The sequence below is a fragment of the Hylaeus volcanicus genome, chromosome 2, assembly GCF_026283585.1.
Source record: "Hylaeus volcanicus isolate JK05 chromosome 2, UHH_iyHylVolc1.0_haploid, whole genome shotgun sequence".
In the NCBI taxonomy this organism is placed as follows: domain Eukaryota; kingdom Metazoa; phylum Arthropoda; class Insecta; order Hymenoptera; family Colletidae; genus Hylaeus; species Hylaeus volcanicus.
The window spans coordinates 6,740,539-6,764,788 of record NC_071977.1 but is presented as its reverse complement, the minus strand read 5'-3'; the positions used below and the strand labels follow the sequence as shown (position 1 = coordinate 6,764,788).

Here is a 24,250-nt window from a genome sequence, read left to right as displayed (position 1 = left end):
GTCGCGAAACGTTGCAAGTAAAAATAACGCGTTCTATTGGTTTCTATTTTCTTCCCGTTTCTGTATAGCGTTCATGATCACGTTTGCCTCGCGCCAATAGAAACCAAACACTTCCAACAAATCGTACGAGGGAGGGTGAACGCGAAAGTCGAGGGGGTGGTGAGGATTCGTGGAGATACAGAGTGAGACAATCGCAGTGGAGTACACTCAAGGGTGGCTAGTCGAATTGCTGTGTTCAAGGTACCGGCTTTCGTCGTTCGAGTAAATAACAATATTGAGCATGAAACAATAATATAATTGTAATTCTCTTCACATGTTCCTTTCGTCCACCAGGAGAAAATATAAACGTGACCGCCTAGCCGTCAATGTACAAAAAGGAAAAATAATAACGCAAGAACAATTTCTTCCTCTTCTTTCTCTCTCTCACTCTCTCGGCAACTCGAATATATATATGTATAAAAAAAATAAACATGCGGTCTCTCGCAATGCATAACATTTTCTTTACGTTTATTTTCGGGTAAACGAGACGACCTGGTGTGTTCTTCTCTCTCTCTCTCTCTCACACACACACACACACACACACACACACACACACGCGCGCACGCACTTTCGTTCAATCACTCTTTCACTATCACGCCAAAGAGGGGCACAATTCTTATCGAGATAATTCATCCTGAATATGGAATCGAAGATACGTAATACAAATTTGAAAATTTAATTAAATAAGAACATAACTGAATAGTTTGATTAAATGTCGAGAATGAGATGCAGATGTTCCATTTGTTATTCGATGAAAAATTCTGCCCAGCTCTGTCTCACCCTATCTCCCCGATACCTCGAGAACTCAATATCGTCGATCGCTGTCGCAAAAATCCCTGTAGACTGTTCGGATCGATTCTCGAGCGGTAGTCGCGTCGCTTCTTGTTCCGTCGACGCGCGCTTTAAAGCTTTCGAACAAGTAAAATTTAATAACGCTCTCGCGAACACGGTCCTAAACGAAAGTAACATTTCAAGAAGAAAAAGAAACGAAATAACAGAGGAAATTGGGAAATATTCTCTGGAACGAATTAAGAAAAAAAAGAAATGAAACGGTGACCCCCGTACGATGTGACCTAGAACAGTGTTTCTCGAACTTCGCCTTCTTGACGACTACCTAGAGTAAAACTAACGAGCAACGACAAAAATAAATATGAGGATAGAGTTGCCGTTATCGCAGGCTTCGTGAGATTTTGATGTTTTCCTGATGCTGTTTAATAATAAATTAATTTCCTTTGGAGTACTATTTATAAAATAGTCTGTATTTATAGTATTTATAAACTGTCTTCCGAGAGTTTGAGAAACACTGCGCTACATCGTGTGAGCAGGTCGAGAAATGATCCCCCGACGTGGCTTGCGATGAATTAAAAAAATATTCGCGCACAGTTTAACAACCACCGTGTTCCTCTGTATATTTTCTTAGCCGTGTGTTTCGTGTGTGTCTGTGAATGTGTATGTGTCTGTATACTTGTACACGCGCGTGTGGATCTATTGTGTCGTCACCGTCGCAATAATAATATAGTGATCGTTATAGACTGATAGGTACATACAAAACAACACACAATAAAAACAATAACATAATATTAACGTGACGCTCACAATAATAATAATAATAATAATAATTAATATAATAATATAATATAATAATAATGATATAATAATAATAATAATAATCGTAATAATCTTAAAAATCGCGATGAACATCGTCAGCAGCAGAACAATTAGCAACTAATTGCAATCGATACGCGGTGAATTCCAAACGGTCCGTAGACCGCATTCCTCACCTTCGGCGTCCGGGGACCAGAGATGGCCAACATTGTCATTTAAATAAGAACCACCTGTAACGATTAAAAAGACAGCCAACTTGCCACTCGTTACTAGTAGAATAAGAGTTAAAATTTCAATTATCGAATGAATTATCGAATAACACTATACGTTTGATTGTTCTCGTTGTTTATCATTCCAATGACATAAAATTTTGTCCATCTCTGTCAGACACCTATACGCTCGCGGAATTTCTCACTTGTTTTCCTCCATTTTCCCTTATACGGCTCGTTACACGTCTCGAATCCTCTTACTATCCTCGTTTCCTCGCGTTACTTACACTGTATCATATTTAGTCGTCGTTACACAATTAATGTACCATAATTGTAATCCTGGGAGAACTATATTATCGGTTAACCCCCGAGTGGACACGTGGACTACAGTTCGTCAACTTTCTCCACTGCCCCTAAGAGAGGCTCTGATAGCTTTTGTAAAAGGACATCCTTGTAAACGAATTGGACAATCAAGAAAAGTTGAGTTAATAATTTTTTTAGCGGGCTACGATTGTAGTCCACGCACCCCGAATACGTGACAATTGATCACGCGGCCAGCGGAGGGTTAATGCGAGTCCCAACCTCGCGTTTCGTGTGGGTGGCTGTGTGTTTGTTACTCGTGTGTACGTGTGGTTCGTGTGTTTTCCGCATTTACGTCTCCATCAATTAAGTTTAGCCTAATTATACGATACGCATCTCGCTCCTGTTCACGTCATACGATACACGTCCCGTTTCCGTTCGTCTTCGCCTTTAGAGTCGCGGATATTATCTGTAGAGACACTCCATCCGTTTTCCTCTCACGCACGCACGCACGCACGCTCTCCCTTTCTCCCTCGCACTCACGCGCTCGCGAGCCAGCGCACACGCGCACGTCCACGATTTCAATCGGAGATGGGATACAATTTTCGCGAGGATTTCTCGTTAGTTACTGGCCGAATACAAATTTGTCGCGTAATGTACATGATCGACTGCTTGATTTTTCTTGAAATTCTAACTTCTTCAATATTTGGAAATTTAATTCGTAAATAAAACATACGTGTTCGAATCACCGTCTTTGCGATTCGTCGACGCGCGCATGAGCATGGGCAAGGACATACAGAAAATACGCGTGTATGTGTACATTTATATATAGCATATCGTAGGCATGCACACTCGCGTTCAGCGGTCCTTACAATTTAGATAATGTTGCACCTTAGAGAATAGAGATCCACTGGGATATTTATTTTCATTTAACATCCGATTAAATTACCTACTTACTCGCTGACGTACCGATTAAAAGGTAGTAAACGTTTCGCCCTTATCGCTCCGTGGCCACGATTAGGACTTCGTTCTCGAGATCGCTTGGAACACCCTTTGCTACTCCTGCTGCTGATCGTTGCGCGACTGTCCTCTCATGGCTGTCCGAGATTACGTTCGTCCTCGAATCTGAAAGTGGAACTTCGCGGCCAATTAGACGTCTGGGTTTCAATTTTCTATTCGCCAGATTAGATTATTTGAATTGGCCTCATTTCTAGATCCCTTCTTCCTTGGATATATCTGGCAATTTTTTAAATCTTGGAATCTTCCAGAGCTGAAAGTCTTTGAACGTCTCGTATCTTTTTAGATCTTGAGATCTCATCGTGCAGTCATCAGATTCAAGGATGAACATCGCCTGGGACCGCCAGTGAGGTTCGAATTGCGACCTAACCACGCTTACAATCTTATTTTTGCAACTCGTGAAAGGTGTCCGATGGAGGGAGGCGTTCACTGGATATCGTTTACCTCTCAGCTCTGACTTCCTCGCGAATACAACAGTGTCTTCAACGTTCGACAACACTCAGTTCTGTAACGTCGAATCGAATACTCTTCAACTAATTACAATCGAAGAGCATCCACCAAGTTTTCAACAATCAACGTTGATGGATACTACTCGCACGTTTCGTGGATGAACAATAATATTCCATAGACACACACACATACGCGGGAACTCTTTTCTGGATCTGACGATAAAAAGAATAGAACCGAAAATCTCACTTTTAACAATCTAATAATACCGAAACAATCAACAATCGAAGTCCATTCGCCTCGATCCAAACGCTATTCAATGAAGCGACGCTTTCCAGTTCCGTTGCTCGCCCTTTCTTCGATCACGAACAGCCTAACCCTTAACACCATAGTTTCGAAGATCCTAATCTCAGCCTTGGAGTGGTGGCCTCGACCACCCGGTAGTCCTCTAGGTATGTCTTTAAATCTAAGTCGTTTGTTTTTACATATAATATAAGAATTATAGGTACTAGTTTGCGATCCTTGGTAGGCGACAAATATGACATTCTGGACATAATTAGACTAATTCTCCGAACGCATGGTAGCTTCGAAACGGGTCCACTCGCGGGTTCTCGAAATTCTCAAATTAACTGCGTCGAAGACCCGCCGACCCGTTCCAATTTCCAACTTTCATCTCGGAATTCCTTGAATCGCTGATGACGCTAGCGGGGGAAACGCCCGACGTTGAATAGAGAAGTTATCTACAAAGGTCTGAACGCTTTGGGATCGCGCTAATGTTCATCAGCGATCCAAAGAGTCTTGTTTCTTTCCTTCGGTCCGAACGAATTCCTGCAAATTGGATCTACTAATCTTTCCTGGGATTGTGTACGGAACCGGAACTTTGTCTGCGTCTCACTGCTCAACTCGACTGGCGACGACGAAAGGAGTTCATTGGATCCCGTGAAACGATCGATTCATTGCGATTTGGCTTGTCCCACGACGAAGCGTGGAGCAAATTGGACCGACGCACACCCGTAGACTGTGCAAACACACCAACCAAGACGTCGATCGATTGCGCACCGTACGGTGTCCACGAGACTTGGGCATTACGCTATATTTCGATGAAACTTTTACCCGAGAAATTATATTGATAAAAAATCTCTAACACACGAATAACCTACACGAATTATTTGTTACGAGTTCAAGAAAAAGTCTGCCCAACTCTAAACGTCAATGTTACTCTCCAAGAATCCCAGATAGCAGCGACGGACGTTTATCGTGGCGCGAAGCTATCCCTTGCATTTAATTAGATTGAGATGAAAAATCCGCGATACCGCCCCTTGTAAATACGCGAAGCAAACTAACCCCAAGTATCCATCCCGATCGAAACTATTCGTGCTCTTTCCACTAACTTACCCCTGCAGCAAACGAGCCACCCTTCTGGCGATCCTCGACAGACCGCAGTGTCGTAGCCACGGGACCCAATGGCGTCGCTTCTCGAACGGTTCTCTAACTCTTTTTCCTTCCGACTGTCGAGGTGAACAGTGCAATACAGCGCAAACGTACGCCAGGCCACGGTGAGTCTTGTCTAAAGAGAGAAACACCAAGTGCCCATCGAGACACCTGCCCGAAAGGTAGGGTGTTTAGATCGGCACCGATGCTGGCGACTTTCTCTCGTCTGCTGGAATCACTCTGACCTACCGTACATGCTTTTGGGCTGTTGGACCTGATAAGATTGAGGGGATGAGGAGCAGGAGTAGTTCGTCCAGGCTGTAACGAAGAGGGGTGACACACGGGTTAGGACAGATACTAAGTGACACTAATTTTCTTTACTCTATATATATATATATTATATATATATATAATATGTATAACTGGAGGAAGTACTACCGAATTACGAATTGGACAGATTGCTTGGTGTCGCATATACGATAATGCGCGCTACTCGAAGAAGACCGACGACACCTGACACCGATACGCGGAAAAAGAGTCTGCTGATGGACGTTCCAAGGACGCCGCTAAATCACGCTCTTCTATACAACAGTGTGTTCCTTTTCGTTGGATATAGTAACCATGATGACGATGGGTACGGAGAGGTGGGGGTGGGGGTGGGGGGATGACGATGATTCGTAATAATAATAACGTTAATAATAATAATAAAATAATAATAATAATAATAATAATAATATACTACTCGCGAAACGTTGTCTCTCCTTACAAGTGGTAGGCAGTCTTTGAACAGCTGCTGAACAAAGTTCGATAAGTGTGCGGGTCTATCTATCCGACGTAGTCGTTTAGGCCGGCCTCTAGCAACGACGACAACCACGACGACGACGACGACGACGACGACGAGGTCGACGAAGGCGAGAGGTTGTCGTTGCAAGGTCGACGATTTCTCTGGGGCGTCCGTGCCATTTCGGATGGTGATCAGGCGGCCAGGCCATGGGGCGTCTGATGAAGAAGCGCAGGATACTGCTGAGCCACGTGCGCCAACTGATGATGATGAGCGTGTGCGTGAATGTGAGGATGAACGACGGCGGTGGGGGGCGTGACGGTGCTCGAGGCACCGGTTGCGTGGGTCGGCAGAGGCGTTTGAGGTTGGGGCGCGTGAAGGGTATGGCTGTGACCTGTAACCAGGCTCGCGTGGCCGCTGACGTTTCCGGTACCAGTCCCGGTTCCAGTCCCGGTGCAGCCGTTCGCTGTGCCGTGGCTGTGATGATGATGGCCGAAGACGACCCCAGAGAAGGCCACGGGTCACTGATGATGCTTCGCGGAACCGTTCGCGTGGTGCGCCTGCGCGACCACGTGGTGACTCGACGGCGGCGGATGCCCTGCGCTCGGATGATGATGGCTTCCGGTCGCCGCGTGGTGATTCGCGTTGTTTGCGCTGCTGTTGTTATTGTTGTTATTGTTCTGCTGCTGCGTTTGCCGTTGGCTGTTCTTCTTGTTCTTCATCCGACGATTCTGGAACCAGATCTTCACCTGGCGCTCGGTGAGATTCAGGTTGCGCGCGAGCTCCCATCGTTTCTGCTTGGACACGTACGCGTTGAACAGAAACTCCTTCTCGAGCTCGAGGGTCTGGTACTTGGAGTAGGGCTTGCGTTTCTTCCGCACCGTCACTTGACCGGTCCACTCCAGAGGATTCGAACTCCCGCAACCGACGCCCATCCCTGCCACTCCGACGCCGACGCCGACTCCCGCCAGGGAACCTGCGGGAAACAACGAAGATGGGGAGGAACCCCACATCACTTAACACAATTAGTTTGCCGGTAATAAACAAAACCTAGCTGCTACAGCTAGGAATAACTGACTAGTCGATCGCTTTCTGCTCTCGACGATAAGACGCACTCGCGAGGAAATGGCTCTAAGTGAAAGTCTGATCGATCGACGAGGTTTTGCGCTGAGAGGGAGTCTCGAATATTAAACTGATATGATTTTAGAAGACCTTCAATTTTTTTTTAAATATTCTTCGGTTCGTTCATCTATGACAAGTGCAGGGGACAGTACTTGCCCCTATCATTGTATTTTATTAATATTCATTCTATTTAATCATACGTTGATACGTCAAATACGTTGATTAGTCGACCGCCTCGGTAACCAATACTGTCAGTTTTTTCCGAATCACCCTCTGTTGATACTACAGCAGTAGAGTCACAGTTATGTGATGGATCGATGCACAAAACCTCATCGATCAACCGACTCCATTATATCGATGTTTCTTGAAATCAATTCTTGATTTGTAATACATATTCAATGTTATAATTACGTATATCAAGTAAAAACTATGAAACATATAGGGTGAAACGCGTTGAATCTGGTTAATTGTTATATATATACTAAACGTCCAGAGGTAACTGTTTTTAATCATCAGCAAAATAAACTTTGATCGATAGGAAATTTTACGATTTCCTTCGAAAAGATTGAACATCGTCGATCAGTTTTCGAATTTTTTCATCGCGGAATCTTTCCAAAGCGAAAGCAAACAGCAAAAACAAACAAATTCCCCGCTTCGAATCCGTATCGGAATCCAGTCTGAGAGAAGCTCGTGTTCGGAGTAGTCTCTTCGACGCTCTGGGTTGCAAAATTCATGCTGCAGGTGGGAGAATTGAAAGGATTTGAAAGCAGCGCTGCGAAATGTAGAAAATTCACGAGTGGCCGAGTTTCTCGGTGAGACAGGGTTTCCCCGAGCAGTGGCACATCCACAGGGGGTGCAAGGTGCCAATTTCACACCGCTAATTATTGGACAACTAATCATCGAAATTCTCGTTTATGTCGAAAAGCTAAGTAAACTTCTTCCATGTTTTCTCAGAAAAAATTTATGGTGCTTTTGGAAGCACAGTGATTTCTTCGCGCAGTGACGGGTGTGCAAGTACAAATTAACAGAGAAATATTCGTCTCTGTGAATTTTTCACTGCACCATCCTGTAATATGTGTGGGTGTGCCACTGTTCCCGAGGCGAAAGGTCGCGAGGTCACAAGATCGTGAATTTCACACCCAAAGCGGCTCCCCAACGCTGAAGCGTGCAGTGGGAACCGCCTACGCGTGTGCGTGACGCACGTATGCGTGTATATGTATACACGGAGGGTTCGCTACGCCGACCCGACGATATGATATAATTGGACCGGTTGTACTAACCGCTTCGAAAACATGAAACCAGAACACGAAACGCGGAACTGTTACTACGTTTCTCCTCGTGCCTGATAGTTAAATTCAGTAATAATCACGTTAAATCTATGCAAAAAAAAATAAATAAGATTCATAGATTATACGAAAGCTATCTTTGTTTCGTTTCAACGTTTGTTAGCTTTTCCAGGTGTTTGATAATTGTATCGTTTTCGCAATTACTCGACATCGTACCGATACTATAAACACAAGACTGACGGGTATATTCAACTTCCTAAAAGAAATGTACCGAGCCCAGAAACCGAATAGTCTACTCGATGCACTCAACTGCTAAATATGAAATGCTAATACACAGAACATTCACCGACCAGTCTGTTACAAGATAAGATAAATGTCCCCTTCATCATCAAATTATTGACAATCGCTGCTTTGAATGGTAATAAACAATTCTGAGTACTATATTTCACCTACAAACAGTATCTGTCCTTTTCATAGATATTACAAATTGTTATGTATGTACTTAGAAATTGCGTAGACCAAACCTTTTTTCTTTAAATAGCTACTGCAAAATATACATGCATGTTTTTCTCGTTAAAATTTACGAAAATTGGCTCGATTCTCAAAAAGTCACGATAGTTGAAGCTACAAAGTCAATTGTTTCAGAAGCGCGCAAAAGAAGATAACAGCAGCCCCCATTTTCGTTCATTTATCTTTAACTAGAGGACGATCAAGAGTGGCAAGAAATCATCGCATGCTCGTAATCGTGCCGACCTGTAGCAAATTGTTCACTCACGCAACAAAGTTGCAATCATCTACGTGCCAGCCCACCCACCACCTACCCTCCAAACCGTCGATATTATTTATGGGGCGCGCTTCGTAGTTCGAAACGCTTTTGCACGTCCTCGCTAAAAATCCCCCAGACTTTTTCCAACGCACGCTTTAACGACGAGCGTTATTGAACCGTCTAATAATACGACGCTCTATTTACAATTGAAATAACGTTCTCCGTCGGGACGCGAGTGCCCATAAATTAATGCTACGCGAGTTTAACATAGTTTTTGTATTTTTTTTTGTACGATTTCTTCCTCATGGTCAACGTTGTATCTTTATGGTATTTTTTAAATTAAAAAAATAGTCGAAGGTACTCGTTGCACATTTTTTCTGATCCGATTAAAACGCGAGAGGATGGACAGAAATATAATTAATGTTCTCGGCTCTTTTTATGGAGGACTCTGGGGTTGCTCCGAATTTCGCTTTTTCTTCCTCCCTTATTAGATCGCGTAATATTCTTTCTCTAGTCTTCCATCTGACGTCTCTCTCGCAAACTCTGTCTCTTTTCCCCTCGCTGTCTTCCCCTGCTTCTTACTGCTCTTCTTCCCTCATCGAGACTCCTCTCGGCGTTCGTCCGCCTCGTCTCGCTCGGCGGGTATCGCGGCGCGATTGCTTAAGCGTCAGGAATTTATTGCCCACTAAAACCATGGAATATGCAAATTATTTAACAAAGGTCAGGATTCTCACGAATGTCAGCGTGCACGGCGGACGTGTGCGCGTACGAAACTGCGGAATCAATGACGTATCGATTTGCGACCAACGTGTTAGCCCCGACGGCCGCGATACGAACCTTGAGAGCAACCAATATCGAGGAGGCCAGAGTCGATATTCTCGAATGATTTCGGTCTAGATAACCAAAAACGCGTCTGCCATCAGAGAAGATACAATCCTTATCTGGATGAAAGTTGAGAATAAAGGGTGCAAGATAAGAAACTTCATCCCTTACTCGATGAATAAAAACTGGGACATGAATTTTGGAGTAAAATGTTTCGTTAAATATACATTAAAATTATAATTCTACAATACGACCCTATGCTTGCGATCAACATATCAAACCTTAATTAAAATTTGCCCAGCTCGTGACGATCAGATGCCACGGGGCGGCCACCTCTTGCGAAGGCTAACTCCGCTGACCAGAAACCCGCGAACAGGATCGATAACTACAATGCGAAACAAGAGTCCAGTGAATCGCTCTAATCAGTTCAACCCGTAAATTCGCGCGAACGTCAATTAGAGCTGGTCGAAGGGACATGGTGGGCGCTGATAATTGTACGATAAATTAAAAAGCAAAACGACGAGAGTCGTTTAGCGCTCGGAAGTGGCCTTTAAACGGCGAACGACGTCCAAGGCGCAGCCGTCTTTCGACGAACGACGTTTCCCGGACGGAGATCCTATCTCGTCAACCGGAATGGGTCATCAGTGGCCGCCCGACAGCACCTGTCGGTGCCTCTCCGACTCGTCGAAAGTCGTGCACGGTGGCCGTCGAGACGCCCGCGATACGGCTGGCTCGCGCTCAAGATACCAGACGAACGAACAAAGATAATGGAGCTGCCATCTATTGGTGCACGGTTAAACTATACGCCGCGCTGGTATTCCCCTACTTTGTATGTATCGCACGCCTGCGCGTGCAACTCCCCTACCACGCATACGATTAACTCCGCGGACGAGAGGATCACGCGAACGATATCTCGTTTATCGGGCTGTGCGTGCCCGTATGAGCAGCCGCCGTGTCTCGTATTTTCCTATTCTTTACGATTCCGTCGAGGGACGCGCGTTTTTTCTCGACCAGCGGGAGCCAATCGCCAGCAAAAATCTCTGTCCCGTTGCGTTACGCGTCGGCAACGAGTCAACCGCCTCGGAATGCACGTTTCGTTCTATGAGAAAAGTCTAGACACTAGCATGCTTCGACCCTTTGGACATCGAAAACCTCGCGTTATCGATCGCTATCGCCGAGAGGAAAGCCGCGAAGGCATCTCTTCATCGATAGGGGAATGCCACCGAGGAGTAGTCCAGGATCGAATGACCCTACCATTCACGGATACTCGAAGAAGATGCCTCCGAACGGTACGCGAGATTCGAACGACTCCGTTTACAACGGTGCATCCGCGGAACAGCAACCCTCGGAGGTATACCTCTCGGCTAGCAATCGCGGGAATGCGGTAGGGTTGAACTGAGTCACACGAACCGAATGTACTTCTCCAAGGAGTATACTGACAAAGTTGTCTAACGTTGCGAACACACATCGCGCGCAAAAGTTTGAAAACGCGTCGAGAGGAAAGGGAACGGAAAGGGCGAAAGCGAGCCAGGCGACAGCACACACGAGAAGGAAAGCGAGAACGGCCGTTAGTAGGAGAAGACCGAACGCCCGTACGGGTCATGGAACGGATCAGCTGATCGGAGGCGCACGCCAGAGTTTACGAGTTACGGCCGCCAATAAACCCGCCGCCGTTCGTTGTTGCTCATGCGACGTTTCATGGGTTCCAGGGACCCGAGAAAAGGACGGCGAGTGGGGACAAAAGAGAGTGACCAAATACGTGAATGAACGATGACTCGACCGTTTATGCGACGGGGGCCAGTTTATTTGCGGTTTTCAAGCATTTAAATTTCTCGCTTGTTTTGCTACCAGTTTTCCTTCCTGTTTCGTTGGCAAGGCCGATGCAACACGGATTCGGAGTACGATCACGTGACTATTCGCGATCCTGTATTCTCCTGACGATACAGCGCGACCTCCTCGAAGGCCTCGAACGTACATGCTATTTTCGCGGTCCTAGAGATCTGGGTAACGAGGCCCGTGCACGCATCGGATTGTCGAAGGCTTTAACCGCGACCGTCTTTCTACGCTTCTTTCCGTGGGAAAGACGATCGATTCGCGAGTAAATCTTCTATAAACCTCTGAAGGTTGGTTGATTAACGGTACCGTGACCAGGAGGCATAGGACATTGTGTATATGCGAGGAAATTCAAAAACTAACAAGGGGTTAAAAATTAGATACGAATCGCGTACAGTATTCTTTTAGCTGCGTCATGATATAAAGTCTTCTACGAAGTCGCACACGACGACCTATGCCTCCGTGGAGTATAACTGAGTTCTGGACTCGATCATACGTTACCGTGAGGAGGACTTCGGCTGAAAGGAAAAATGTTGATGAACGAAAGACGACGGAGTCGATGCTTACCTGGAGGTGGGTACGGGTTGGAGGTGACAGGTTCGGGTGCCCCGTAATTCCTGAGCCCACCGTATCCATCGTGGGGAAAGGCGCCTTCGGCGACCATGGCGGCGGTGACCCTGCCCCGGTCGTCCGCCGCGGACGGCGTCAAGTACGGGACCCCTGCTTGCGAGTGAGGATGATGGTGGCCGGTCGTGTCGACCGGGTGATGATGCCTGGCCGTGGTGTACGGCGAGTAATTGCACCAACTCTGGGAGAAGCTCTGGTGGCAGGAGGAGACGGCTGGATCCGTTGCCCCTGTGGCAACGGAAGAAGATCCACCACCGGTGGAGGAGCTGGTGGTTGCCCCGCTGGCCGAGCTGTAGGACTTGTAGTCGGAGGCTGGGCTTCCGGTGGCGGCCGAACCGGCCGTGGCCGCGGCTGGTGACCAGAAGCTGAGCGTGCCCGCTTTCCGGTTGTCCCTGGAGGAGCCGGACGTGGAGGTAGGGTCGGCCGCCAGGTTGTAGTAGGTCGGGGGATTGTTTCCCCCGTACGCCTGATGATGATTGAGGGAGTCACCCGCGGTTGCGGTGGTCGAGTAATGCGAGTCCTGGGGATGATGGGGGCTGTAACTCCAGCCGCCTTGCGAGCCAGCGGAGGACGAGTGGGAATGACGAATGACGCCCGCTGGTCCAGCGGCGGACGGTGCCGAGGAATCGACGCAGCCGACTTCCCCGTAGGAGGAAGCTGCCGGCGTGGCGGTCAACCTTTTGGCGGGTATGTGCAGCGGGCCTGGCGCGCTGTTGCTCGCCACCGACGAGGCGCTCGGCGAGGTCGAGCTGGCGCTGGCCGTTGGTGCCGAGGGCGCTGTCGTTGCCGAGGAAGCCGGTGCAGCCGGGGACGTCGGTGTCGTGGCTTGCTGATGCGAGCCAGGCGTCGAGGTCGGTTGCTGTTGCTGCTGTTGGATCGAGACGAGGCTGGAGGCTGTCGGTGGGACCGGTGGCGGGCTGTCCTCGTAGAGGGAACCGTTCATCATGGCCCACCAGGTCACCCCGGTGGAATTCCCCGCTCCGGTGGCTGTCCCCATCGGCGTGACGGAGCCAGGGTGGCCCACGCCGGAGCCGCACAGCGGCGCGGCGTGAACATTGTCGTACAGCGTCGCCGTCGAGCAAGCCACGTGATCGGCGATGGTGCAGATGGTGACAGTTGATTGACGGTGTTATAACGACGATGCCCGGTACGGTGGCGATGTCGATGTCGGCGAACGATGGCGACGATGCCGATTCCGTGGCCCGATCGATGCCGATCGGACGTTGCTCCACGGGGAGGAGGATCGGGAGCGCGGGAAAATGAAAAATCACCGGGCGACGCGAGTCGATTTTCACCAGGCGAGCGGGTATCGCGATTGCATCGTTTTTTCGCACGATTGCGTTTACGGAGCTCGTTTGCGGTCCAAGGACGGAGGAGGCAAGGTAACGGCGGCGAGATGACGTTGCTCCGACAGAACAAGACGGAGAAGGAGACGGTGGAACGAGACGGAGACGGAGACAGCGAGCCAGAGGGGAGCGGGAATGAAGAAGCGGGAGTTTTTATCGTGGATTTTACGAGGACGGTCGCGTCGAGAACAGGCGCGAGTCGACGATCAGCGACGAGCACCGAACAGATTCGTCGACGGCGAGCGAACGATCAGAATACGCGAGACGATTTCAAAACGACGAGGATAGGAGGAACGCGGGAATCATCGTGTACGTTGCTCCGTGGAATCGCGGAATAAATAAAGAAAACGCGTGCGGAAGGCAGAGGTGGCGCGCGGAAGGTGGGGATAGGGAAAATCGTACGGATACGCGCGGCCGTGCAGGGTTGGCGGAGGAGGAGAGGGTGTGCAGCGGCGCGGCAGACAGGTGGAGGGGTAGGTAAGCGCGGGTCGGAGGGAGACGGCACACGGCAAGGGACAGAGAAGGAGAACGAGGAAGAGAGAGGAGAGAGAAAGAGAGAGAGAACGTCGACGAGAGGAAGACCAGGACGCCCAGGGGCGCGATAAAATGCGTAGCAAATCCGTCGAGCAAAGGTCCATGCACCACCACCACCACCACCACCGCGACGAACGTCCAAGACGACGACCGAGGTTGATCAAGGTTGACGATGAGCCACGTGCCGAGACGTCGTCGATGAGAAACGATCGGTGGAACGTCCGGGTGCGGGTTCCAGTGGTTCAGGTGCGAGCAGATCCAACGATGACGCGCGGACACGCGAGAGGTTGGAACAAATGAAAACAAAACGACACAGCACGCCTTTAGCAACAGTCGTTCGTACACCCCAAAACAGAGTACATCTATGCGTTCTCTCGGTTACTCCTCGAGACGGACGATCACGTTTCGCGCGTTCGACGCGACCTGACGATCGTCGAACGTCACCAAAAATAACGGATGCTCGGAATTGTCAACGAATGGTACGCGACTGGACCATGTCGCGGTCGAGACACTTGGCAATCGACGTCCCCTCGTGAAGAGGAACGAACGCGTCGCGTCGTACAAACAGTACGACCACGTTCCTTTCACTGCTCCACCGATCTTGCTGTCGTCGTCCCGCTCCAGGCCATGCTCGAGCTGCATGTCGTCCGGTCTCCTTCCTCGACGGCAACGGCCACCCTGCTCATAACTCTCTTCGAATTCACACGCGACACGTCTATTCAGCGAGCGCGCACTTGCTCTCCACTCCGCACCGTGTATCTCTTCTCTTTACTCCGTTTCTCTCGACGTTTAATCCAACGGTAGTTCCGTGGATCGGAGCAGATTGGACGTGATCTCGATTCGGAAGATCGCCACAATCAGGAGAAACGGAACGTTTGTGGTCGGACGTTGAGGGAACTCCAATCCTCTTTACGGCTTTTTTTTCTTCGTTGTCGGTCCCTTGTGTTCGCAGGAGTCAGGTAGCGGACCCCTGGACACGGATCGCGAACGAGCGGCCAAAGGTTTCTCAGGTAGAGAGGCCCAGTCCCCGTGGCTGTCGCGGCGATACACACACGCGCGATGTTTACACACACGAAAAGACTCCCTTTCTTCTCTCTGGCCTCGCTGAGCCGAACTGAGCGTCAACTGAGAGCTCTGCCCGCGGCTCGGACGCGCAAACGGGCTGAACGCGACGCCAGCGCGATCTCTCGGATCGTTTGGCAACCAAACCCTGGACGGACACGTCTCTCTCTTCCCCCTACCACTTCGCGTTCGATTGCTCCGCTACCCTTCCTCGTCCCTCGTCTATCAGACCTCTAATCTGACTCCCACCTCTGCATCGCGAGAACCCGCGGCCACGAACGCACCGAACACGCATACACACGCGAGGGTGCCGCGGATCCTCGCGAGGCATCGCGCGACTTCGTGTGACTCGGCGCGGCTCTTTTTCTTTCAAATCGAAGAAACGAAAGGGAAACGACTCTGACCCGGATTGTTGTTGCGCAATGGATGAATAGCAGGTGTTTCCACCGCTCCCTCCCTGCTTCTGTATTGTCCGGACAGGCGTTTTACCTGCTGCCTCGTCGATGGTACGTTCGCGGTAAATTGAACGGCGCTACGCGCCACCGATCTTCCGGCGCGCTTTTCTTTTTTTATCACCCCTTCGGACAGGGTTCTGATTCGTTTAAATTGAATCCTATGCAATTTAGTTTTGACAGAAAGGAATATCTGGGTCGGAATGAAGCTACTTTTCCATGTGGCTTAACGAACAATTTTTTTGTTTTAAACAATAACGTTTTTTGTTAAGCTGAGTTTGCAACTCGCGTGTCGTCGACAGAACTGTGTACAGCACCTGACTGTTATCACCCGAACGTGTCACGGTATCGTTCGTCACGCAGCTTTTACGATGCCCATTATCTCGCCCAATAACTGCCTGACGTCGCGATCAAATTATTTGTCTGCAGTCGCGCTGTCTACCGACGGGGCAATTACCGGAATTACTCGGTTCGTTGGCCCAATTTTTCTGGCGAGTAGATGGTACATAGAAATGTACCTTGAACTTCAGCGTTAACTTCTTGTGGTGCGAGATTTTGGGTGAATATAGATCCCACTGCTCGCGAGATCGTCGAGTCTCGCTATTCTTCACGCGTGACGTCACGCGTGAAAGAAGGAGCGGATGATGTCTCGCGGCTGCCGCTATCTCTCGACAGTGCGTGTATCCACGCACATCGTGACGGTCGCACGTGTAAGTGATCGCGAACGTGCATACTCGCTGGGAACGTCGGCAATACGTCATGGCAGTATTGCAGTCTAAATCTCGGTACTTTTATGGGGCAGTAAAGTAAAACGGTCTGACAACAACTCCGGTGGCACATACGCCTTCCATCTGTCCATCAGGCTCGCGCGCCACTAGATCGCGCCACGCGCGGGACCTGGCGCGCGTTAATCGACGGGGACATTATGAATCAGCTGGGAACCCCCGCTCCGGGCCTACGGTCAGGTGTAACGGCGTCCATTTTTGGAACCGATCGCACTTACTTTGGTCAGCTGCGGTTGTTGAACTCTGATTGAAAACTGGAGCTGTCAGATCTACCTTCAGTCAATATTATACCTAATCTACTATATCGTTTAAATTATAGCGTTGTAGAGGCTAATTATTGAATGTAATCCGTGAAAATTTTGGAGTCCATTGGATAGAAGATAACCGACGCTGACTCCAATTTTTTTGGAAGCATATACCATACTAGCGTTAACTTGGTAATTGTTGGTTAGTTACGATGAGAGACGTGCATCGGTTGGATGGCGTATTTGCGCCACAAGTGGCGTTAGAAGTGCTTGACGCAGAGAAGTAACCCTATACCATGTTTGGGTGGTCCTCTCGAGAGGGCTCGTATCCCAGAGGGATTCTCGAGTGGTTCCCTCGGGTTATGAACAGCGAATGTCTAACGTCGATGCTTGTCAAACTGTCCCCTTCCACAATTTATATGTCACTTTTCTACACCCTATCTGTCACGACTGGGACCTCGAATTTAAAAATCCGTCTACTGGTGCGATACAGGGTGGAAAATAACGACGAACTGGTCACAAGGAGAAAGTGTTTCCGTTCGTTCCGAGCTCCATTCACCGAGGAGATTGCCAACGATTTTTTTTCTAGATCCTCCTGAATGGGACAGTCGAGCTGGAAAGTCGCAATAAATGAAGGGTGTAAGAGACGTCTGAACCTGACACAACGTCGTATAAACGACGTATAGCTGGTCTTTATGTAATTGATCCATTAACTGGTTTATTATCGGTTGTAATAACGCGACGAGCGGGAGGTTCTCGAGGGGAATCTATAAATTTCGCGTCTGAATTCTGACGTTTGCTTCGTGCACCGACTTCGCAGTACCGTTCTCTGAGCGCGCAGAATCTTTCGTCGTAACTCAGAACGAGCGATCGACGTCGAATATCGAGAAGGGAACGGCTCGTGCACCGAAAGAAAAGTTTTATCGCTCGCCCGGTGCCTTCAACGTCTCGTGAAAATGTATAAAGGTCGGAACTTTATGAGGAAAATTCGACAGAAATGTCGGATCCAAGTTCTCAGACAGAACAGTGGCAATTAAATTGTTGCCTAGGCATAGAGTCAAAGCTTAATCAGAAGTGGTGGAATACGTTTCAGATGTAGCTGAACTTTAAAAAGTTATTGCTCTAAATGTAGCATTCGTAATTAAATCTCTACTCAAAAAATGATCAAGCAGTTGCTGTTCAAAGAGAAGAACAAAAGTCACCTCATTGGAATTGGAGATGCACCGTTTCATAACGACCTTTAGAAAGGTTAATTCGCGAGGATATTGAACACTACGCGATATTAATAAAGCGTGTTTCCAATGGAAAAATGCCGAAGGGATTCGCAGCCAACGCGACTGCAGTCACAATTTGAGCGGGAGCTCTCGTCACAAGTTTGTCGCAATTTCATAGCTCGAGGAGCCCCGTTAACCGCCTCATTACTCCAAAATAAATTATCATCCGTCATAGTGCACGCGTAGCAAGCAGAAAGCACGAGTTGTGCTCTAACACGAGAGCGATAAATCGCGAGGGAGGCGCGAGCCACCTGACGTTTGTTGTACAGGCGACGCGATCATGAATGGACTTTATAGCAACCCGCCCATTTATAGGTGGTATGCGCGGTTTAGTAGCTATGGGTTTTAGTGCGACGCAGTTGTATACAATCCTCTGTTTACGGCGAGTACCGTACCTAGGAAACGGTACGTTTATCGTCGAGTTTTTAGTTCGAGATTTCGAGGTCGTCTAGAAATTGACTCCTCGAGACGCGTCGTAGACCTCAAAGTTCTCAGCGAACGATGACAGCTTCTTAACGGAGGATCGCGCAAACAGTGCCATTACGTTCAACATTTTTTACTTGTACATTGTAAGCTGTATTTCATCGAGAAGTTGGACGTCGCGTTGAGAGGTCAGCATTTCAGTGACAGGCTTCGTCAAAGGCTTGAGGGAAGATTTTCTTCTTAGAACGGCCATGATTTTTCTGAGCGATTGTGTTCAAAATGGTTTCCTTCTGCATTGTAGGCTGTGTAAGCTTGAGAAGGTGGATGCCACTTGAAGATTTAAAAGTCCAAAATTCTTCTCTGACAGTAGTTTAGTATTTAGGGTGCACTTCCATCTAAGGCAGGATTCGCTACAATTCAGTCTTAGCGATGAGTCATCTAGCGGACCCAAGGCAAAGCGCCATTTTTAATGTGCTCGTAAAACCAACGAGTTCCATTTACTGGGAGTAAAGCCTCCACCGAGCAACTGTATCAAATTAATTTGATCAAATTAATTTCTGATTAACGAAGGTGTTTCAGCTACAGCTATCTCCTGTTCACAATTTTCTTCTTGGTTTCTTCACTCCAGTTCAAAGTGGTACATTCTACATTCTGATCAATTTCCTTTTTGATTATACCAACACACGTTATGTAACGTTAATTGCATAATCGATTGCCAAGTGTCACTATAAACATGTCCCAAACGCGAAGCACTCGCGACCTTTTCTAAAGTTATCGATTCACTGAACTGAAGTTCGATTATATCGCATCTGTAAATGGTTCTAGTTCGAAAATGGAATACGGAAAAATAAGAAACACAACTCACCTTGTATACCGGCCAGTGTTCCCGGCTGGAACACGCGGGAAAGCCTGAAACATTAACAAAACATAATCAAACCGATACCTCCAATCGAAAGCGCTTCAACGAGCAGCGTGTGACTTTTTCTTCGTTTGATACGCGTATTCCTACCGCAAAAACCTGTAATTCCACTCGAGGCAATCGAAATGGCGTTATTAGTTACCTGCTGCACAGCTCGAACGGGTGGAACGTCTTCTCCACGGCGCCGTACACTTTGAGGCCTTTTATTTACAGGTCCACGAAGAAAACCATCAGCCTGAAAGATAAAAAGAGAGCCTGGATTAAGCGAACCGTTAACCGATATCGTATTTCATAACGCATCGTCTTGTCATCGTGATTTTATGTAGGCTTTAGTGGTTTATATCGCGCCAGGTATAAAGTTCCATATCGTGTACGACAGTTAATGGACTCTCTAGCACGTAAAAGAGCATTCTGTACCCTGATGCTGTCCTAAACATGTCTTTGAAATCAATCTATCGTACTGCACGAATTTTTCAAAACTTGCCTCAGGAAAAAATAATTACAATTGTGCTATTTGATTTAAATTCCATCTAAGGAAATTCTCTACTGCATCGGCAATCTCTGCAAGTCTCCAACTGAGTTCGTCATCCACGCCAGGAAACTCGCTGGAAGGCGTGCCTATGAATTTCGATTTGCCGCATGGCGAGCGTAAATATCTTAACCGAGGCTGAAGGTGGAAATGTGGAAATACTCTCTGGAGGTGTCTGCGAAGTCGAATCTCCGAGGGTGAGTTTACGGTGGAGCGGTGAACGTCGTTCGAGGGGTGAGCAGAGACGTGTCAATCCAGCGTGCGAACGAGCGAAGGAGCAGGAGGGATGAGGGAAGTTCCTAACAACCTCCAGAAACCATTTATTTTGGAAATACCTAGACGATAAGTAATTGGACACGACTCGGACGCGGTTCTGTCTTTGTTCGCGAAGCTTAAACTCTACGACACATTCGCGACTGTTGTTTACAAAAGAAACTGGTCCTCCGCTATAAACATGCGTCCACGCCACTAGACGTCGACAAAATCCCGTGTAACAATCGTTCCAGCCGAAAGGCAGGCATTTTATCCCCGTTATGCTTACACAAATCCTGCCCACGTCCCTGAACAAAAGGGGCGACAAGTTTCTTTCGTAAATGGGAACCGAGAGGGAGCAAACGCTGGAAAAAGAAGAGAGCCAGAGGGGAGGAAAATGGTAAAGCTTGGCGAAATGTGGGCAGGACGTGCCACAGGGGATATTACCAGCAAGCCAAAGTAAAAGCTAAAGGGAGGGATAACTTCGAAAGCACGCTGGCCAGCGACGTTGTGTACCGTGGAGATTGGTCGAGGGCGCGCAACAGCCGGACACGAGAAAGCTCTTGCTTCCCTGCCAGTATCTCGAGGGGTGACTCTGTCATTTCTATGAAACGGTTCGCGGAAGCCGTCCAATTGTCATTTACGCAGCCCATGCCACGCAGTGAGCGCGCATTGCGTCGTGTAATCGAATTAAAAGTCGCACGCTTCCCGACGATTACTCGCCAAACGTGGGATTCATGCAAATTTTTTAGCGGATAGGGGTTAGCTAGAAGATAGAGGGATGGGCGGTTCGGTATGGTCCTTGAACTTTTGGCGGGGATGAAGGACAAAGATGATTGGTTTTGGATGATTCTTATTTGGAAAATATATAAAATATATTAGAGTCAGTACTTCTGTGTTTGTTGAAAAGTTTGCTTAAATTAAATGATAGGTTTGATGTTTCCAAATAAACTTTTCATTATATATGTATACAACATTTCTTTGAAAAGATCAATTTAGACAAAGTTCTTTAAGAGACATAGAGTATACGAATATTTATGTAAATATTTAGGGCATTTATAATTGTTTTCAGTTACCATGGACGGTATGTAGAGAGGAAATGAAAACTACCCTTCGTTGTCGAGTCAAATTCTTACATCGAGCAGCGATAGTTAAAAATTATCAGGTGCCACGTTAAAAATATACGATGCTTAACCTTGACCCATGACTCGGGAGGAAATTTATCGCCCTCGAAGTGACTTTAACGCGCGTTTTCGATAACGCCCTGCGCCACTGTAATGGGTCGATATTTATCGCCTCGTTATCCCACAGGGGTAGTTTATGTGAAGTAGACGGATTTTTCAGTAAATAGCGAGTACTGCTGCCACAACTGCATCGATTCACAGTGGCTATATCGAAGCACCTGACCCGACAGTCAGCATCCCCGGACATTTCTGAAAAATAATTTAACGATGACTTCCAGCCGTGTTCCCATTTCCTCCTTACGTAACAGAGGGTTAAGAACTTTATCTCGTCCGAATAATCCCCCTTCGAAAAATCAGCTTCGTCGAGATAATTAAAAAAAATTCCAATCTCTCAGGAGCTGACGCCAGTCTTAATTCACAGCACTAAACCTCGGCGGAAAGGGTTGCATTCATTGCGCGGACGCCCCAGTTCGGTCATTACGAAACTCGAGTCACGAAAAAAGTTTCCGTGCAATTAAACCCCGCGGAGACACTCTTTCCCCTGGAGGAGTATCCTGTAAACGGTGGAGTATATTGGAAGAGTTCCCCCATAAAAGATACTCGGAACCATAAACGAAGTTGTACAGAAATCTGCTCCAAAAATTGTTTCATAAATATGCAATGCAAAAGTAGCTCAACTCGGGCCAACCATCCCTAACAGAACCAACCCTTTCAGGCATCGCGTTCGCACAAATCTTCATCAATATCAGCCGAGTGAAATTGAAATCTATCCTAGAGGAGAACCTCCGCGAGGGGTCGATGTGTCTTCGCGATGTATGACTGGTTTTTAGGGCAGAGGGGAAAGAGGGAGGGCGGTGGAAAAGGGTCGTCGAGACCCATAACCATGTGATGCGACGCGTGCCGTTTTTAGCGGGGCGTCGAGACGCCTTCCGCGTGGAACACCGCCAGCACCGAGACGCCCTCTCGTTTCTACAGGCAGACGATATGGCCGCGCGACCAATCGGAGCCGCTTCTTCCGACGGTCGACTCCAACATGGCAGTGGCGTGCGCTCTGCGAGACGAACCAGATCGCCAACTGCACGAGTTTCTTCATACGATTCTGGACCTCTTTGGACTCGCCAACTGACCTCTTCATGCACTTTGAGTAGACTCGCACATTTACATGGAACAATTCTTTTTTTTTTTTTGTTTCTCACTTTTCTAGTAGGTTCCTCTAGAAACTTTTCTAGAGGAACCTACGCTACGCCCAAGTCCAGCGAGCCCCGATAATGCAGCGATTCCAAGTCCAGTCGCAGACAGCCTTTTTCCTCTTTTTTTCTTTCCGTTTGAGCGATATCCGCCGCTCGATGTTTGTATTCTGTCCCTACCTCACACTGTTATCCGAACACGCGGCCATAAATTCTATAGTATTGTCCCTTAACGATCTTCAACCATTTTTACTGCATTCAACGATGGTGATTCGACTTTTGTTTTGAAGTCTTCTTTAGAACCTATAATTGTTCAAGACTGAACAATTTTCATTCAAATTTAATCACTTTTCGCATTTTGTCCCGATAAATTGGTTCCGCCATTTTGAATTTCTGAATTTTGAGTTCAGATTTGGAATCAGCTACCCCAAAAACCCTTGTATACCAAGTTTCATCAAAATCGCTCGAAAGGAACAATACATAAATTTGCATCTCTTGTAATGAACTTAGAGGGGTTCTCCCACCAGGTAATACTACAATGTCTACTACTATTTCTTAGAATTTAAAGGGGTTTTCCTTCCAGGAAATACTACTACTGTGCTTACTATTATTTCTTGGAATTGCGTACTACGTATGTAGGTCACTGGTCATTCATGTTATTCTTATACATATATTACTACATATTAAAGGACCTAATAAATGGGAAAGTTTAAAGTGTTGTATCTCGGTGCAGAATCGTCCGATTTAATTCTAACAAAACGCAAATTGAAGGGCAGAATTTCTACTATCTAAGAGATAGTTATTATCATTGTTAGATACTCTATTATTTTATTTATTGTTGTATAAAATCCAATGAAACGGAGCAAAATCAATCAGGTACTTGTTTCTATGGGTTACCTTTCACGATAAGTTCCTGTCTGAAAATACCATGGAACCTTTACCCTTGGCTCTCATATTTTGGTGATTATTATTTATTTCAGATTACCTGCGATATGTTTTAGTCAGGAACGCAAATTATTTATTCTCGACAGCATACACACGCAAGCGGGAACGCGCACGATATGGGGCCGCAGATGGAACAAAGTATAAGCGTGGGATATTCCATTTGACCAGGGACGGCAAAAGTGGGTGGCGAGGGCCACGAGGAAAGGGGCAGAGCTTAAGAGGGTTTGAAGACCGAGAAGAGAAGTGGTGGGTGAGGTTCGACGCGAGCTACGTGAGTATATGGCGAGCCGGTATTGAGTCAAGGATGGCTAGACCGTTTCGTGTTCCTGGGGTTGCGTCGTCATGGGAACCGTCCTCATCAGGCAAAGTCTCCCAAGATCTTTCTTCCCTCTTCTGTCCGTTGCTGGCCAAGCGCATGCCTCTCCTTTCATCTCGGCCCACCCCTCCCCCAGGTCTTGTTTTTTTGCGACACTGTTTTGCATTCTCTATCGTCGCAGGCTCGAAGATAAAGTCCTCGGAGCTGAGAGGCTGCCCAGGCTTCTCCAGGCGCCAACGAACGGTCGGCTGATAACCGCGATGGAAACGAGCGTTGTCTCGCCTTGGGGACTTTACAATGTTTCATATGTTCGCTCCTCGTCCCCTCGAAAGGCTTGGTTTTTAACTTTATCTCGTAGCGAGCCAGGAATCCTATCCGATCGCTCGACTCTGGACTCTCGAATATTTCCTGTGCTGTACAGGAGGTGCCAAAGCTGATGGTCCAATCTTAGAATGCGTATCTTGGTTCTCCGTAACTGAAAGACTACTGATTTTTTGACCTACTTAAAAGGC

The 24,250-nt window shown here is 47.5% G+C and overlaps 1 protein-coding gene across 7 annotated transcripts in view; it reads right to left on the bottom strand.

Moving 5' to 3' along the window:
• Positions 1-588: 588 nt before the first annotated feature.
• The window catches only part of LOC128872126 (homeobox protein abdominal-B-like), a 74,287-nt gene continuing 50,625 nt past the window's right edge, over positions 589-24,250 (bottom strand). For 2 of the 7 annotated variants that reach the window (XM_054114504.1, XM_054114506.1), the window contains 4 exons: positions 19,468-19,560; positions 19,272-19,315; positions 12,226-13,272; positions 589-6,844 (listed from right to left, as the gene is read on the bottom strand). In XM_054114504.1, coding sequence (XP_053970479.1) covers positions 6,351-6,844; positions 12,226-13,231 — 1,500 coding nt within the window. In that variant the 5' untranslated portion in view covers positions 13,232-13,272; positions 19,272-19,315; positions 19,468-19,560 and the 3' untranslated portion in view covers positions 589-6,350. Of the gene's footprint in view, positions 6,845-12,225; positions 15,535-19,271; positions 19,316-19,467; positions 19,561-24,250 lie in introns of those variants that run through there. The other 5 variants (XR_008456107.1, XR_008456105.1, XR_008456106.1 and 2 more) reach the window with 5 other exon arrangements.